This window comes from Nicotiana tomentosiformis, chromosome 11 (genome assembly GCF_000390325.3).
Source record: "Nicotiana tomentosiformis chromosome 11, ASM39032v3, whole genome shotgun sequence".
NCBI classification, from domain to species: Eukaryota; Viridiplantae; Streptophyta; class Magnoliopsida; order Solanales; family Solanaceae; genus Nicotiana; species Nicotiana tomentosiformis.
In genome coordinates, this window is record NC_090822.1 from 91,400,049 (window position 1) to 91,416,364 (window position 16,316).

At 36.5% G+C, this 16,316-nt stretch overlaps 1 protein-coding gene across 1 annotated transcript; it reads right to left on the reverse strand.

The window, feature by feature from the left end:
• Window positions 1-2,417: 2,417 nt before the first annotated feature.
• LOC104099275 (leucine-rich repeat protein 1-like) lies at window positions 2,418-4,022 on the reverse strand. Its single transcript, XM_009606212.4, has 7 exons — window positions 3,902-4,022; window positions 3,625-3,757; window positions 3,334-3,405; window positions 3,100-3,243; window positions 2,923-3,003; window positions 2,760-2,812; window positions 2,418-2,668 (listed from the first exon to the last, which is right to left on the reverse strand). The coding sequence occupies exons 1-7, from the start codon at window positions 3,969-3,971 to the stop codon at window positions 2,628-2,630; spliced, it is 594 nt and encodes a 197-aa protein (XP_009604507.1). The 5' UTR covers window positions 3,972-4,022; the 3' UTR covers window positions 2,418-2,627.
• Between the last annotated feature and the right edge of the window lie 12,294 nt (window positions 4,023-16,316).

The window sequence follows — 16,316 nt, forward strand, 5'->3', positions numbered from 1 at the left end:
CCATCAAGACAACTCCACCTCCAATTGATTCATATGTGGTAAATAAATTCCGACTGGGACACCTATAATAAGAACAACCCGAATCTAAAATCCACTCATTGTTAGATTTGAAACTATTATTAGTTACTAAAAAAATAGTTCCCTCAGTCTCATCAGCAGCTACACTTGCTTCGGCAGTGTCAGTATTTTTGTGCACATTTTTCTTTTCTGTATGCTTTTCTTTGTTTTTCAATTTAAAGCATTCAGAAATAATGTGACCTTTCTTATGACAATATTTGCATATGACATTTCTGTATCTGGATTTTGACCTTGATTTAGGTTTCTCACTACTTGAATCTTTCTTATTGGATCTACCTCTTATGAATAAGCCTTCCCCTTGGTTCCCACTAGTTTCCCTAGTAATATCTCTATCTATTTGTTCTTTTGATTTCAAAATAGATTTGATATCTTTATAAGAGATATTATTCTTTCCATAAAGCATAGTATCTCTTATATGTTTAAACGATTGGGGTAAGGAAACAAGCAATAACACAGCTTGATCCTCATCTTTGATTTCAGCATCTATGTTACTTAAATCCATAAGAAGAGAATCAAAAGTATCAAGATGAGTAAGTATAGAGGTACCTTCAGCCATACGAAAAGTGTAGAGTTTTTGCTTTAGGTAAAGCCTGTTTTCTACTGTTCTTTTCATATATAAGGTTTTAACCTTTTCCCATATGCCTTTGGCTGAGCTTTCTGCTGCAACTTCACGCAAAACCTCATTTGAAAGATTTAAAATAATACATGTTTTTGTCTTTTTGTCTATCATGGCAAACTCCTCGTCCGTTATTTTATCCGGCATCTTCTCCTTTCCTTACAGTGCCAAATCTAAGCCATCCTGAATTAGGATAACTTTCATCTTTAATTGCCACATTTCGAAGTTTGCACTTAGGTCAAATTTCTCAACATAAGACTTTGTTAGAGTCATTTTGGCTATTTAAACTAACCCGGTTAGATCTGGCTCTGATACCAATTTGTTAGGATCGGGAACCCGGGTAGTGCGGAATTTAGCCAAACAACGGTATAATGACAATAACAAAGACAATGGAAGTTGATAATAATGACAATTAAAGAATATAAAGAAGACACAAATTTAACGTGGTTCGGTCAAGGTGACCTACGTCCACAAGCGGAGAGGAGCAATTTCACTATACCAATAAGAGTACAAAATTAGAGTAAATACTCTAATTAATCTCAAATACCCCAAGAGAATAACCTCACAAGATCACTCCAAAGAAAGGGTTCACACAAGTGTTTTCCAACACTCACTCTCTTACAAAATACTCTATAATGAAATAAAGGAGGTGAAAGAAAGACAAGAGTGAAAAGCTTTTGAATTGGTGTGCTTATAAATGAGGAGAAACTCCTTTATTTATGGCAAGAAATCCTTGGCCTAATAATGGATATTATGTCATGGCAAATGTCATGATCCACAAATTTGTTATAATGGATATTATGTCATGACAAATGTCATGAACCACAAATTTGTTATAATGTATATTATATCATGGCAAATGTCATGAAAATTTGGCCATATTACAATATCGAATCATTTTTGTATGAATGAGATATCGTTTGTGTCTATTTTTTTTATTGTTAGTTGAAGCTCATTGAAGAAGCAATATTTCGGAATTTCTATAACGGAAGTTTAAAACCTTTTTTTTTTGTTTTTGCAACATAGTTTCAGAATCGCACTTATACACCAAAGCATTAAGTGCTTAAATTACAAAACTCAGTGATCATTTTAATTGTAAAAACAAAGTACATAAATTACAACTTTACAAGTAATTAGTGAAGTTGATGGATGCACTGTCCACTTGCAGACGTTTAATACTATTTGGTTTAACCCGCAGAGATTCAAACCTTGTAAGCGTGTTCTAAAAAGGTGATGCCCCTGCATCTTTCTTGGCTATGCCCTTCAACATAAAAATCTCGAATTCTGCACACAGTATATGTCAATATTTACCCAAGCCAAAGTCCTACAAGATCTATGTGCAACCTGTCTTTTCTTTGTTTCCTTTTTTCTATTTCTTTTTTTGGATCAAAATCTTTAGCATATGATATAACTTATAGCACTACTACTAATTAACTATACTCAATGGTAGGTCATTTTCAGATCATTGACAAGTAAATTGGGCAAACGGCCATGTTTGAAGCTTCAAATTTCAGTTTAAAAAATTACCCTGGCAACATGAATAGCTGTAAATTAGGCCAGTAGTAAACGTTTCTTTCTCTAGTTAGCTCTGAAATTAGGCAAATATAGATATAAGTAGTTTCGGCGTAATTGCGCCCCGGTTGACAGTTAAGACTTGGGGAATTTCGTTTTGTAGAAGAAGAAAGGTTAAGCCAATCAATCAAGTCAAATACAAGACACAAAAAGCTACTGAAGTTTTTTGAAAATTCATTCAATACAATACGAGTAATGTAATCATTATTATTACAGATTATTCTTCTTCTCAAGTATTCCAATCACATTTTGATTATTGAAAGTCATAAATCTAAAATCTTGACTTGACTTGACACATTCTAATATAGAAATGCAACTTTGCAGGACAATCCAATTCCAAACGTTGATCAAGTAACCTGATCTAGGCCTTGACGTCTTGAACAATTGTTGTAATTGCAAATCCTACATAAGATAATAACACCCTCTCATTTCCAAGTTACATAAACCGTTAGTTGTAATCTCAAAAAATGTACAATTAGCTCTTTATTTATACCTGTTTGGTTAGCACGATGGACAGTCCCTGCTAGTTTATTGTCTGAAACATTCCTGTTCAAAGAAAGAATATCTTATAGAATTCCTATTGTCCGCAGTTCGGTTAGTTAGTAGCTAGTACTGGAAACTAAATTAAAACAATATGTAGCAGCTGTGCAACTCACAGTAGCTGCAAATTTCCCCAGTAGATGAGCTTCAAGACTGAGATTGGAATTTTCCCTGATAATTTATTACCGTTCAATCTCCTGCAAATATGACACCAAATTATACAGTCTTTTGCTTAGTTAGCGCCTTTTTTAAAAAGAAAAAATGGAACAAGAAAATCTGCAGCAATGACTTACATCCATCGCAAAGATATTAAATTGCCAAGAGATGATGGGATAGGGCCACTCAGCTTGTTATTGTCTAATCCCAAACTCACTAGCCTTGTCAAGTTGCCTAATTGGCTTGGGATTGCTCCGCTAAATGAATTATTTTCAAGTTGCCTGTCCGTGTATTAAACAAGAAAAATAGTTACATCTGAAATTGCATTATTATTTGTTTCAGCAAAAAGACAAATCATTAATTGATCTTACAAGTATTGAAGATTGGCTAGCATTCCCAACTGAGGTACCAGTGTCCCGGTAAGATTAGCAGCACCTAGGTCCCTTCATTGGTATATCAAAATTAATGTCAATATGAACAAGAAAATAACATATATATATAAATCTGACTACAGTACAGATGAAACCAAGATATATATAAATATATATATATATATATATATATATATGTGTGTGTGTGGTGCGAACAAATTCTATTGATCAATCAACTGAACCTAAATCTAGCTAGATCCGTCAAAAGAGATTAGTTAAATGGTGACTTACACTCTTACAACAGTATTTTCTCCGTTGCAGGTGACATGAAGCCATGTGCAAGGATTGATTAACGTCGGGTCCCAGCTCTGAAGAACATTGTTTGGGTCTACCACGTTAACTTTGAATGCATTAAGAGCATCCCCTGCTCATTACATACACAAGAACAATAGGAGAAAAAGCATATCAAAATGTTCGTGGCTCGCATTTTTTGATACTACTAATTAATAAATATGTTTGAGGGTAAAGGAAATAGAAAAGGGTTTAATTATTTGATTTGATACTTAACCTTCAGAGTTGCATTCTGCAGCTATAATGGCCAGCGCACCAACTAGGAACACCAAGCCAACGAACCTCATTTTTCCTTTACTAGATATTATCGAGGTCGCTGCACTACATATATATATATATATATATATATATATATATATATATATATACAAACTATGTACGTGCATTGTCTCATAGAGGTCCTCGATCTAAACAGCAAAGACTTAGGGGTCGTTTGGTTTGAATACGGCTTATGCCGTGATAAGTTATGTTGAGATTAGTTATCCTGATATTGTTTTTATCTATTGTTTGGTATGTTGTATTAAAAATGACAATTGAATAATTTCTAAGAAAAAGATATAAGTTATCCCGACACTAAAAACTCCACCCTCTACAAGGTATAAGTTATTCCGGTACTAATTTTAATCCCGGGATAACTTATACAAAGTTTACTAACCAAATAAAATATTAAGGTGATATTAAATTTTTATACCAGCACAATACTCTACCTTCTTATACCTCTGTACCAAACGACCCCACAAGTACTAAAAGCAGTTGGAAATTTAAGTTGTTTGACCGGACTTGGTAAACACTACTCCAACGTTTTCTTTTACAATATGCCAAGGGGTGTTTAATTAAAAAAACCGTGTCTTTCTTTGGTCTAAAAATGGACTTTGAAGCGGAGAATCCAGACGGGATTGCATTAATTGACAAGTCAACTACTCCTATATTAGTGTTTGTAGTACTCATACTCAGCGGCGGATCCAAGATTTTGTGCAAGCGAGTTCAATTTTAGAAGTATATAAATTTAGTCGTAAAATAGTGGTTGTTAAGTGAATTCAAATAAAATATTTATGCAAAATTTAAACAGCTTTAATTCTAATTTATACATATACACAGTATTATTTTTTTATAAAGCGGGTTCAGTTGAACCCGCTAACCACCACTTGGATCCGCCACTGCTTATACAAACTAACAATAAAGGTCAAAAGCTATTTACAGGTAATCTTTAATTGATTTGATAATGTAACAATTATTTATACTGTAAATTAAACTCTATTTTTTTCTTCTATTGTAAGAACTTACTATCAAATGAAATTACATCAACGGAAAGACCATAGGAATGAATCTAGCTAACTTTCAAAGATGGCGGCTCATCTGGCGCTCAAATTTCTGCATAGTTGCCTTAGCTTTTTATAATTGAAAATGCGAAGATGTAAGCCAACTTTAAAGTATAGATGAAAGACCTCTAGAAGAATTCTTAAATTATTTGGCTAATTTGAATGGACTCAACAAATTAGATTAATTTCAAACTATGATGCACATACGGTGTATACTCTAATTAACTATGCTAGTCTTTTTATAACCTCGTTAGGAAAATTATTTTTGGAAAGAAATTTAAAATCAATTAACCCCGTGTTTCTATAATTAATATAAGTGACGAAATAGTCACTTCCAAAGTTTAATGGGCCAAAATCTAACCAAACTTAATATTCACTAATAGAATGGAGTTTTCTTAAACTTTAGGTTGATCTCCTCAACTTATGCTAAGTCCTCCTTTTGTCAATAATTCCACTGGACGAGTGGTCCAAAGTTATGAATTGCAATCTGTTTTTTCTTTTTTTTTATCGAAGGCTATACTTAATCAGTTTGGAGCCCAAGGAGCTCAAATGAGTTTTGAATGCTTAGCGGACTGATCTTTTAACTTAATAGGTTACTGATGTGTTGAACATACAGATCTCGTATTTGCGAGGTTCTTCTCGTAAATACGAGCATCGCTTTTGCGAGTGATGTCTCGTATTTGCTAAGACCGGGCTGGGGTTGCCACTTCGTATTTGCGAAGTTGGCATCGTAAATGCGGAAAGGAGTGGGCTCGTATTTGCGGTGATACAGTCGCATTTGCGACATTGTGCTTAGGGGGCATTTTCGCATTTGTGAAACTATTCTCGCATTTGCGGATTGCCCAATATTTGCATTTGCGATAATCTTATCGCTTTTGTGATGTTAGTGGCTCAAGGACTGTGTAACGACCCGACCGACTATTTTGAGCTTTAGCGTTCCATTCGATGGTTTGAAACTTTAAGTAGTTTCATATTATGTATTATGACTTGCATGTATGGTTAGTTTTGGATTTCGAGTGATTCGGAAAAGATTTTGAAGAATGGTTCTCGTTTTAGAAACTTTAAGTTGGAAGAGTTTACCAAGGTTTGACTTTTGGGTAAACGGACTCGGAATCAGATTTTAATTATTCCAATAAGTTTGTATGATTATTTTGGACATGTCCACAAATTTTGGTTAAATTCCGATGAATTTTGGATAAGTTTGGGTTGTATGATGATTATTTTCGGTTTCAATGTCGATTTGAGCATAAAGGTTACCATATTGAACAAACGGCCTTTGATTCGTATTTTCACTAAACCATTATATCTGTATCGTAATTTTGGAATCATAGCAACTGAAATCATCAAGTTTCGACATCATATGAGGAATTTATGGTCATTTTACTAAGAATCGGGTTGCCAGATATTTCATATTAATTACGATATTGCCACTGAATTCATATTTTTTTAATCTGCACTATTTCCAAATATTGAAACCAATATATCTTCTTCATTATAAGGTTAAATGGAGTGATTCAAAATCCTAACTTGACAGGAATTTCACGAGGAATCCATTGAAGGCATCAAAAGCGAGTTTCAGGATTGTTTGGCACAAGAAATGAGGCAGAACAACTGGACGTTTTTGGCTATTAATGTTGTTAGAGTTTTTCTCATCTTAAAAGTTTGGGATTGGGAGAATTCAAGGATGTTCTTCAAGTTTCTTCAATGGGGTAAGGTCTAAACCATAATCTAAGTATTTTCCTTTAATTCATTCCTCTGGTTTAAGCTTTAATCCATGATTTTAATTGAAAACTCATTTAATTCTTTAAATCAAGACCTATAGTTTTGTCCTAAATTTTAAAAATTGAAAATGAGTTAGAGTCGTTTATTTTCCGATTCTTTTTGGGATTTTGTTCTCCTATAGTAGGAGAATAACATACTCGAATTTGGCGAGTTTTGGAGGAGTATTTTGGGAGATATGAGACCCAACTAGTTTGGGTTGGACTCTTGGATTATGAACACCCAATATCGATGTTTTGGCGAATTGGTTGAGCTATCAGACTCCGATTGAGTCGATTTTCATTCATGTGAGCTTGTATTGGTTCGGGCTTCGCTCGGGTAAGCTTAGATTCAGAATTCAAGGCGGGCCCGATATTGACTTTTGTTGACTTTTTGGAAAAAAATGCAAAAATTATAGCTTTATTTATTGTAATTGGTTTCTCTTACATTGTTTGATGTTATTAAATCTTTTGTTGGTTAGATTTGAGACGTGTGGAGGCAAATTTTAGGGGCAAAGCTATTTTTGGAGGGTTGAGTTGGCCTAGTTGAGGTAAGTATCTTGCCTAACTCTGTGTGGGGGAAACTATCCCTTAGGATTTGGGTTGATTGTGTTATTTGTGTTATGTGAAAGCCGTGTACGCAAGGTGACGAGTGGGTACATGGCCTATATGTGGTATTTGACCGGTGTAGATTATTTAGACTCTTTCCATGCCTTTAATTGAATTGTCATAACATGTCATATCTCTCATTATTAATCTACTCTTACATGCTCTATGCCACGACTCAAAATTCACTATAGGTCGTGATGGCGCCCAACGTCGCCGTTAGGTAAGCCAACTGTGAATTATCAACTTAATTACTCATTTCATTATTTTTAAAATCATAAATCCCATTAAATAAATAGAGTGAAATTTGGTACTCGTAGAAACCTGAGATTTTCTTTACCAAATCCCGTATAAAATATAAATTACAAGGTGAAATGATAATAATAACATGGATTACAATAATGAACATCCACTAGGAACCTCCAAAACCCGGTGTCACAAGTGCATGAAAGGTACTATAACAATACAACATCTATCTGAGTATAAAATAGACAGGATAATGTAACTATTTAAGACGGAGACTCCGTATGCTGCAGGTCGTAGCATGGAATGCAGCTCATCGTGAACTCTCCGTAATAGCCATGCCTTTGCGCCCCAAATACCACCAGACATATATATATACACACATACATGCACAGTAAGTACAGCAAGTGTAGAATGAGTACGTAAGTCAACGCGTACCTAGTAAGTATCTAGCCTAACCCCGGAGAAGTAGTGACGAGGGGTCGACATCGACACTTACTAGTGGTCCAATAAATCAAATACAATAGGAAGTAAACAAATATGAGGCATGGTAAATAAACAGTATAAACAAATATAGGTACGTGGTACAATACTCCTCTGAACAGTAAACTCAAGCTCTCAATTATCGGTCACCTCCTCAACTGGAGTAATATGTAAAATGGTTCCCACCAGATAGGTCGTCACAACTCAAATCAGGAAAACTTACGGATACGATGGCTTCTTGTCAAATATTACGCACGATGCTGTCGAGGCAAATGACCCGATCCCATTAGAATATGATGCTGCTGAGGCGAACGACCCGATCCTATAAAAATATGATATTGTCGAGGCGAATGGCCCGATCCCATAAGAGTATGGTGCATAATCATGTCGAGGCGAACGACCCAATCCCATAAGAGTGTGGTACATAATCCTGCCGAGGTGACCCGATCCCATAAGAATAAGAAGCTTTAACGGGTCCTTGACCCCACTCATGAATATACGTGTGAGTTATGGAATTTAAAGAAGCTTTTCGATGAAAACGCACAACACGAGAGAAATTCATAAGGAAAGCACAATTATTACGCGGCTAATCAAGTAGCTCATCAAATCTCTTACAATAGCGAGTCTATCACTCTACACAAGCCTAGTCTCAAGTCGTAAATAAAGGAATTAAACATGCAAGGATAACTCAAACAGTACAATTCAAGCATGGCGTAAACCTAAGTCTACCCGGACAAATTAGGAATCCTAGCATACGCACGAACACTCGTTACCTCATACGTGCGTAGCTCCCACAACATGTAGTACATAAGAATATAATACCTACGAGGTAAATTCCCCCTCATAGGGTTAGATATGAGACTTACCTTGCTCCGAAGTTCCTTAACCGGCTCCAATGCCTCTCTAACAGCTCGACTCAAAGCCAAACGATCCGAAACTAGTCAAACAAGTGAAAATCAATCAAAATATACTCCAATGTTCATAATTAATCAATTTATAACAATTTCCACCTCCGTTCGAAAAGTCAATAAAGTCAACCCTCGGGCCCACGTGCTCGGATTCCAAAATTCTTTGAAGATAAACTTTACCCATAAAATCACGAACTCAAATATATAATTTATTTCAAATTCCATGTCCAATTTCGTGGTCAAAATCTAAAAATATAATTTTTAGGTTTTTCTTCAAAATTCCCACAATTTCCACCAATTCCATGTTAAAATCTGAATATAATCCATGTAAAATAGTTGAAAAATGAACAAAATTACTTACCCAAAGATTGTAGATGAAAATCCCTCTTCAAAATAGCCTCCTACCGAGCCTAAGGTTCCAAAAATGAGAGAATGTCTCCAAAAATCCCGTTTCCCAGCCCTTTTACCAGGTGCAAATGTCGCATTTGCGACACAGGGTTCGCATTTACGGACCCTCACAATTGCGGACAAGTGTTCGCAATTGCGAACCAAGGCAAAAATCTACAGGCTTCACAATTGTGAACCAAGGCAAAAATCCACAGGCTTCGCAATTGCGAACCAAGGCAAAAATCTACAATCTTCGAATTTGTGAACAAATGTTTGCAATTGCGATACCTGAGCAGCAGCAGCACCAACAATACCAGCAACCTTTTCCGACATGGAAATGGGCATAACTCCCTCATACGATATTGGAAATACAGATCTAATGGTTCAATCAAATCACAAATCAATAGTAATTTTCTCAATATAGTATCTTTTATACCCAAGAATACGACGCCAAAACATCAAGTAAGAGTGTGACACAACCCAAACACATCTGGAACACACCCAAGGCCCCCGTGACCCCTTCCAATTACACAAACCAGTCCCAAAACATAACACGAACCTGCTCGAGGCCTCAAATCACACCAAATAATACCAAAACCATGAATCGACAATCAAATCCTCCTTTTAACTTTCAAACATTCAAACTTCGACGAATGCATCCGATTTACACTTAAACATTCCGGAATGACGCAAACTTTACGTACAAGTCATAAATCATGATACGAACCTATTCCAAGGCTCAAAACTCCAAACGGATATTGATAACATCAAAGTTCACTTTAAACCAAATTTAGGAAATTTTAAAACCTTCGAATTGCCAACTTTCCACAATAAGTGCTGAAATGCTCCCGAACCACCCGATACTCAACCCGAACATATGCCCAAGTACAAAATCATCATACAAACCTAAACCTTTAAATCCCAATTTTGAATTTGGTCAACTCTTCCAACTTAAAGCTTCTGAATTGAAAAGTTTCCATCCGAATCAACTATGAACCTCCTGAAATTCAATTTCAACCACACGTACAAGTCATAAAATATGAAGTGAAGCTACTCAATATTTCAAACCAACGAATGACCTTCTAGATCTTAAAATGATCAATCGGGTCGTTATACTCTATTTGACGTTGTTAGCACTTGTTCTACCTCTTACTTGTTATTTTGCTCTTATATGCTTTAGTTGAAGTTATTGCCTTCCTTATTGTCTTGTTATCTCTTAATTATTGAATCACTTTCAATTGAAATTGTTAATTCATGGAATATCATCTTGTTGAGTTATTGGTGTTGAAGTTATAATAGTCGTTATCATATTGAAGCGAAGTTATTAATTGTTGAGATACCTTTCCGTGTTGAGCATTCTCATTCATTTTGTTATTGTTGAAATTCTTGTATACATTGCGGTTGAGCCATGGGATAATGTTGTGGAAATATTAGTGTTGTTGACTTTGTGGCAAGTTGTGGCATATGTGCATTTGTGGTGCGAGTTGTGATTGTATTGTGATATTGATACGCATGTGGTGGTGTAGTGACCCGGCCAGTCGTTTTGAGAGTTGTATCCCCGTTCCCCTATTTATTGCTCATTTTGTACTTTATGGATGTAACGTGACTGACTGGGGTAGCCGGTTCAGGTCCGGAGTGAATTCAGAATGAAATGAGACACTTAGCCTCAAGGTTGAAAGTTTAAGTTGAAATAATTGATCGGATGTTGATCTATGATTAAACAACTTCAGAATATAGTTTTGATAGTTCCGTTAGCTCCGTTGTGTGATTATGGACTTAGGAGCATGTCCAGATTGTGATTTGGAGATCCATAATGGAATTAGGATTGAAATGACGAAAGTTGAAATTTTTGGGAAGTTTGACCGGGAGTGGACTTTTTGGATATCGGGGTTGGATTCCGATTTCGGAAATTGGAGTAGGTCCGTAATGTTATTATTGACTTGTGTGCAAAATCTGGGGTCAATCAGACGTGTTTTGATAGGTTTTGACATCGTTTGTGGAAGTTGAATTTTCTTAGTTTAAATAGGCTTGAATTGGGGTGCGATTCATGTTTTTGAAGTTGTTTGATATGATTTGAGGGCTCGTCTAAGTTCTTATGAGGTTTTAGGACTTATTGGTATGTTTTGTTGAGGTCCCGGGGGCCTCGAGTTGTTTCTGGATGGTTAACAGATCAAAAGTTAAAGTTAAGTGATTATTGAAGTTGGACCTCTACTGGTGTAACCGCACCTGCGGAGCTTTGATCGCAGGTGCGAGCTCCCAGGTGCGAGCTCACATGTGGAGGCTGGCTTGCACATGTACGATATTAGAGGGGAGTGTGCAGGTAGTCGCAGGTATGAGGAGTTTTCCGCACTTACGGTGAGAGGCGCGCAAAAGTGGAAGGCGCGTAGGTTCCATGGGCAATTTTGCATCTGCGTGACCGCAGATGCGGCAGGAGGACCACATAAGCGGAACTGGGCAGATGGGCTTGGTTCGCAAAAGCGACTTGGATGCTCGTATAAGCGATTTCACAAAAGCGGAGTGAGGGACCGCATGAGCGGAATGAGCAGCAGATGCGTGTGTGATGTCGCTTCTACGACGCCGCAGAAGCGGTTAAATGTACGCAGTAGCGGAAATCCTGGGCAGATTATTAAAACAAGGGTTCGCGATTTTGGCTTCATTTCAAGCACGGGTTTGGGCATTCTTGAGAGGAGTTTTGTTCGGATTCTTGAGGTAAGTCCTTGTGCTCATTTTTATCAATAATCTTGCTTCCCCATTGATTTTCCCACCTAGTTGGTATGTATTTAAGGTATAAATTGGGAGTTAGAGTCTAGGGATTTGGAGAGTTTGATTTGGGGATTTGGGTGATGTTTTGGTGTCGAATTTTGATAAATTTAGTGGTTGAATGGGCTTTCGGGTTTTGTGACTTTTATCGAATTTTGAGACGTGGGCCTGGGGGCCGGCTTTTGAGTAGAGTCGATTTTTGAATTTTAATTTATATCTTAGTATTTCCTTATGGAATTATTTCCTTTAGCCCGTGTTGATTGTATCGTACTGTTTATGGCTAGATTCTAGGCGTTTGGAGGCCAATTTGCGAGGCAAGGGTATATTGGAGTAGAGATTTGCTCGGATTGAGGTAAGTAACAATTCTAAATTTTATTTTGAGGGTACAAAACCCCGTATTATGTGTCATGTATTTAGTTTTGAGGTGATGCACATGCTAGGTGACAGGCGTGTGGGCGTGCACCGTAGGAACTGTGACTTGGTCAAATTTCATGGAACTGTGTAGTTGAATAATTTGTTGTTATCTGTACATTCTCCATGTATTAGAGAAATTAAACCACAAATCATGTGTCGACTATGTGTTGGCACTGTAGGGACCCACATAGGTCGTGTACATGTTGAATTATCTGCTAAATTGTTGTTTTGTACTCAGTCACAGTTTTACTTGTATATTATATCTCAGACTCTATTGTTCCTTGTTGATACATTATATCATTTCGGTTGGGGATGATTTTCATGATTACTGAGAGCCCGAGAGACTGGAGAGATTGATGCCTGAGTGAGGCTGATGGCTTGATTGTTAGATATTGATACTATAGCACGTGAGTTGTTCGTGCGGATCCCGATATTATACTATAGCACATGAGTTGTCCGTGCAACACGTGAGTTGTCCGTGTGGATTATAGCGCTTGGGCTGAAGGAGGCCCTCCGAAGTATGTACACACCCCCAGTGAGTGCAGGTGCCTACTGAGTGTGAGTGCCGAGTGAATGGGAGGGCTGACTGACAGTGGCCCTGAAAGGATGCATTTGATTTCATTATTGTTGCACTTATATGCCCTGTATTATTGTCTTGAAATTTCTGAAAGATATTACACTCTGTTGCACTTAAACTTGTCATGAAGTAACTGTTTTGACCTAATTTATCAAACTTGAAAGCGTGCATACCTTCCTATGTTGAAATCACTGTAATTGAACTATAACTGTGAAGCTCGTCATTACTTTCAATTATTTATTTAGTCTTGTTACTTACTGAGTTGGTTGTACTCACGCTATACCCTGCACTTCGTGTGCAGATTCATGTGTTTCCGGACATGGTGGGTGTTGATTCACTGCGCAGTTGACCCTTCAGAGATTTCGAGGTAGCTGCTCGGTATTTTTGCAGACCTTGTTTCTCTTTCCCTACCCTTCCACTTATTGTATTTAGTTTCAGACTATGATGGACAGTATTTTTCAGACTTGTGATATTTAGATGCTCATGTACTCCGTGACACCCCGATGATGGGAAATTTCGCATTGTATTTTGGGTTTCTATCTTGTTTATGAGAACTTTTATTGTTTAAACTACTTTAATTCATTTTTCTATTAAAAGTGTTGGAAACATCTTCAATGTCGTCTTGCCTAGTACCACGATAGGCTCCATCACGACAGGTTAAGATTTTGGGCCGTGAAAGGTGGTATAAGGCTAGAGGTTGATATGCATGCGATGAGATAAGGTGGGTTTGATACGCATGTTGCTAGTAGGGGAACTACTTGAAACCGCGCGGTGAGATAAGGTGAGCTAAAACATATGTAGCTATTTCGGGAAAAAATGATTTGCAAAACTAAATGTAAGGCTCACGCAGTGATATAAGGAAAGATTGTGATTGAAATTGTGAAATGTGAATACGAGGCGGCACCTCAGTTGTGATTTTTATTGTACATTTCATGTTGGAATAACTTGTTGATTTGAACAGTCATTGTTCTTCCTTCAATCATCCATCTGCATTTTGACTGTGTTTGGTTATTTGTTGTTATCTTGGTGTTGGAACAATTGCGGTTTCTTGTGTGAGTCATGCATTCTACGTGATTTGTTGTGTTGCTTTAACAAGCCAATATATGCCTCCATTATAACTTGGTGAATTGATTGTAAATGTGAATTTAATTGCGTGGAGTCAGTATATCATATTCTGTTGAGTTGTTGGTAACATAATGGTTTAAATAAAAGAATTATTAACATACTTTATTCTACGTGCCTCTTATGCTCTTTCATTCACTAAAGAAGACACAGATTAGGTAGAAGAATAAAGTTCTTAGCATTAGGATTTCACACTTGTACATGTCCCTTTCAGTACCACGGAAAGCATCCCTATTAATCAGGCAAACCTAGGTTAGCGATCTTTAGTATTCATGCTATCCCAAAGAGTGGCCAATCACTTCAACAGTGCCAAAATATTTCACTCGGTGCCTTATTATTCTAAATGGTTATCGCACTTTTACTATAATTAGGTTCTCAAATTATAATCATCACCCTGTTAGATGTTTACCTTACTTATAATTGTTATCATATTTTTTCTTAACAAATTCTATATTTAATGCGTTAATTTAACTTATACTTTTCTTTGTTTAAAATGATACTTTTACTCAATTTTATTGATTTCTAAACTAAACCCATCTTATACTCTGTTTCGTACAAATTGTATATTATTTTACTTTACTTGATTTCTAAAATAAACTCATTACTTCATTTGACACCTTACTTTATTCAAAATTGTTATTATACTTTATGGTGTCTAAATATATCTTTCGTTTATCTAAAGTAATATAGTTTCAAAGTACATGGTAGCACGTGGGCTTTGTCGTGCGAAGGTGATTGTTATTGTAGGCACGAGGTGCCATATGTGTAAGATTTTGAAATTGTGATTCATGACTTGTGGTTTATGAGTGTGGTGCCTAGGGGTAATTTTTGTTATAAGTCCATGCGTTGGGAGCGATTTAATTATTTGAGTTATCATCCATTTGTTTCCTTATTTGAGTTTATTTACGTTGTTTCTTTATTACTCGTTTACTACTTGCTACCATTTATGTTTCTATTACTTCATTGTTAGTTGTAAATCAATAATTTTTCTGTCGTTGTTCTTACATTGATGTTCTTTCCATTGTTAGCTTATATATATATTGAACAGGTTTTTATGTCTAATATGTGTCTTGACCTGGCCTCGTCACTACTCTATCGAGGTTAGGCTTAATATTTACTGGGTACCGTTGTGGTGTACTCATGCTACGCTTCTACACATGTTTGTGCAGATCCAGGTATTCTGATTGTATTGTTGAGAGTTGCATCTGTACGGCGGGAGAATTTAAAGTATACCTGCTTAACGTTTGCAGGCTTCAGAGTCACCATCTTACTTTATTTAATTTATTGTTAAATTGTAATTCAAGACAGTATTGTGTTTAGAAATTCTAGTATGTTTTAGTAGTTCTTATGACTCCGTATTATCTATTTTGGAAAATGTATAACTATTGGTCGCTGCGGCATACAGACTACAGTTTGGGGCATACCGACTTTTTCCCAGGATACTAGTGCTTTTTTTGTGATGGATGCTTCACCAGTCCATAAGAATGATCTACATACTGTATCAATCATCTTCATAACTTTTTTGGGTAGAATGAATATATGTGCCCAGTATGTTTGAATACCAAACAACACTGATTTTATCAGTTGTAGTCTGCCAGAGTATGAAAGCAGCCTTACAGACCAACAACTAACTCTTGTTGTGATCTTCTCAATTAGGGGTAGACATTGTTGCACAATTAATTTTTTATATGACAGTGGAACTCCTAGATATCTGAAAGTAAGAGTACTCTCTTTCCCAGTAAGTTCAATATATCATGCTTTTCATATGCATCCACCCCAGCCAGGTAAATAGAGCTTTTATCAATATTAGCTTGTAGTCCAGAAGCTGTAGAAAATCTCTGAAAAGCCTTTTGAAGGAGTTTGATGGATTCAATGTCTGCTCTACAGAACATGAGTAAATCATCAGCAAAACAAATGTGGATTATGCTAGCTTCCTGCATCTGGGATGAAAATTGAAATCCTCATTCTCTGCCAGTTGCATCATTTCTCTTTGCAAGTACTCCATAGCAATGGCAAAGAAGTAAGGGGACATGGGATCCCCTTGTCTGATCCCTCT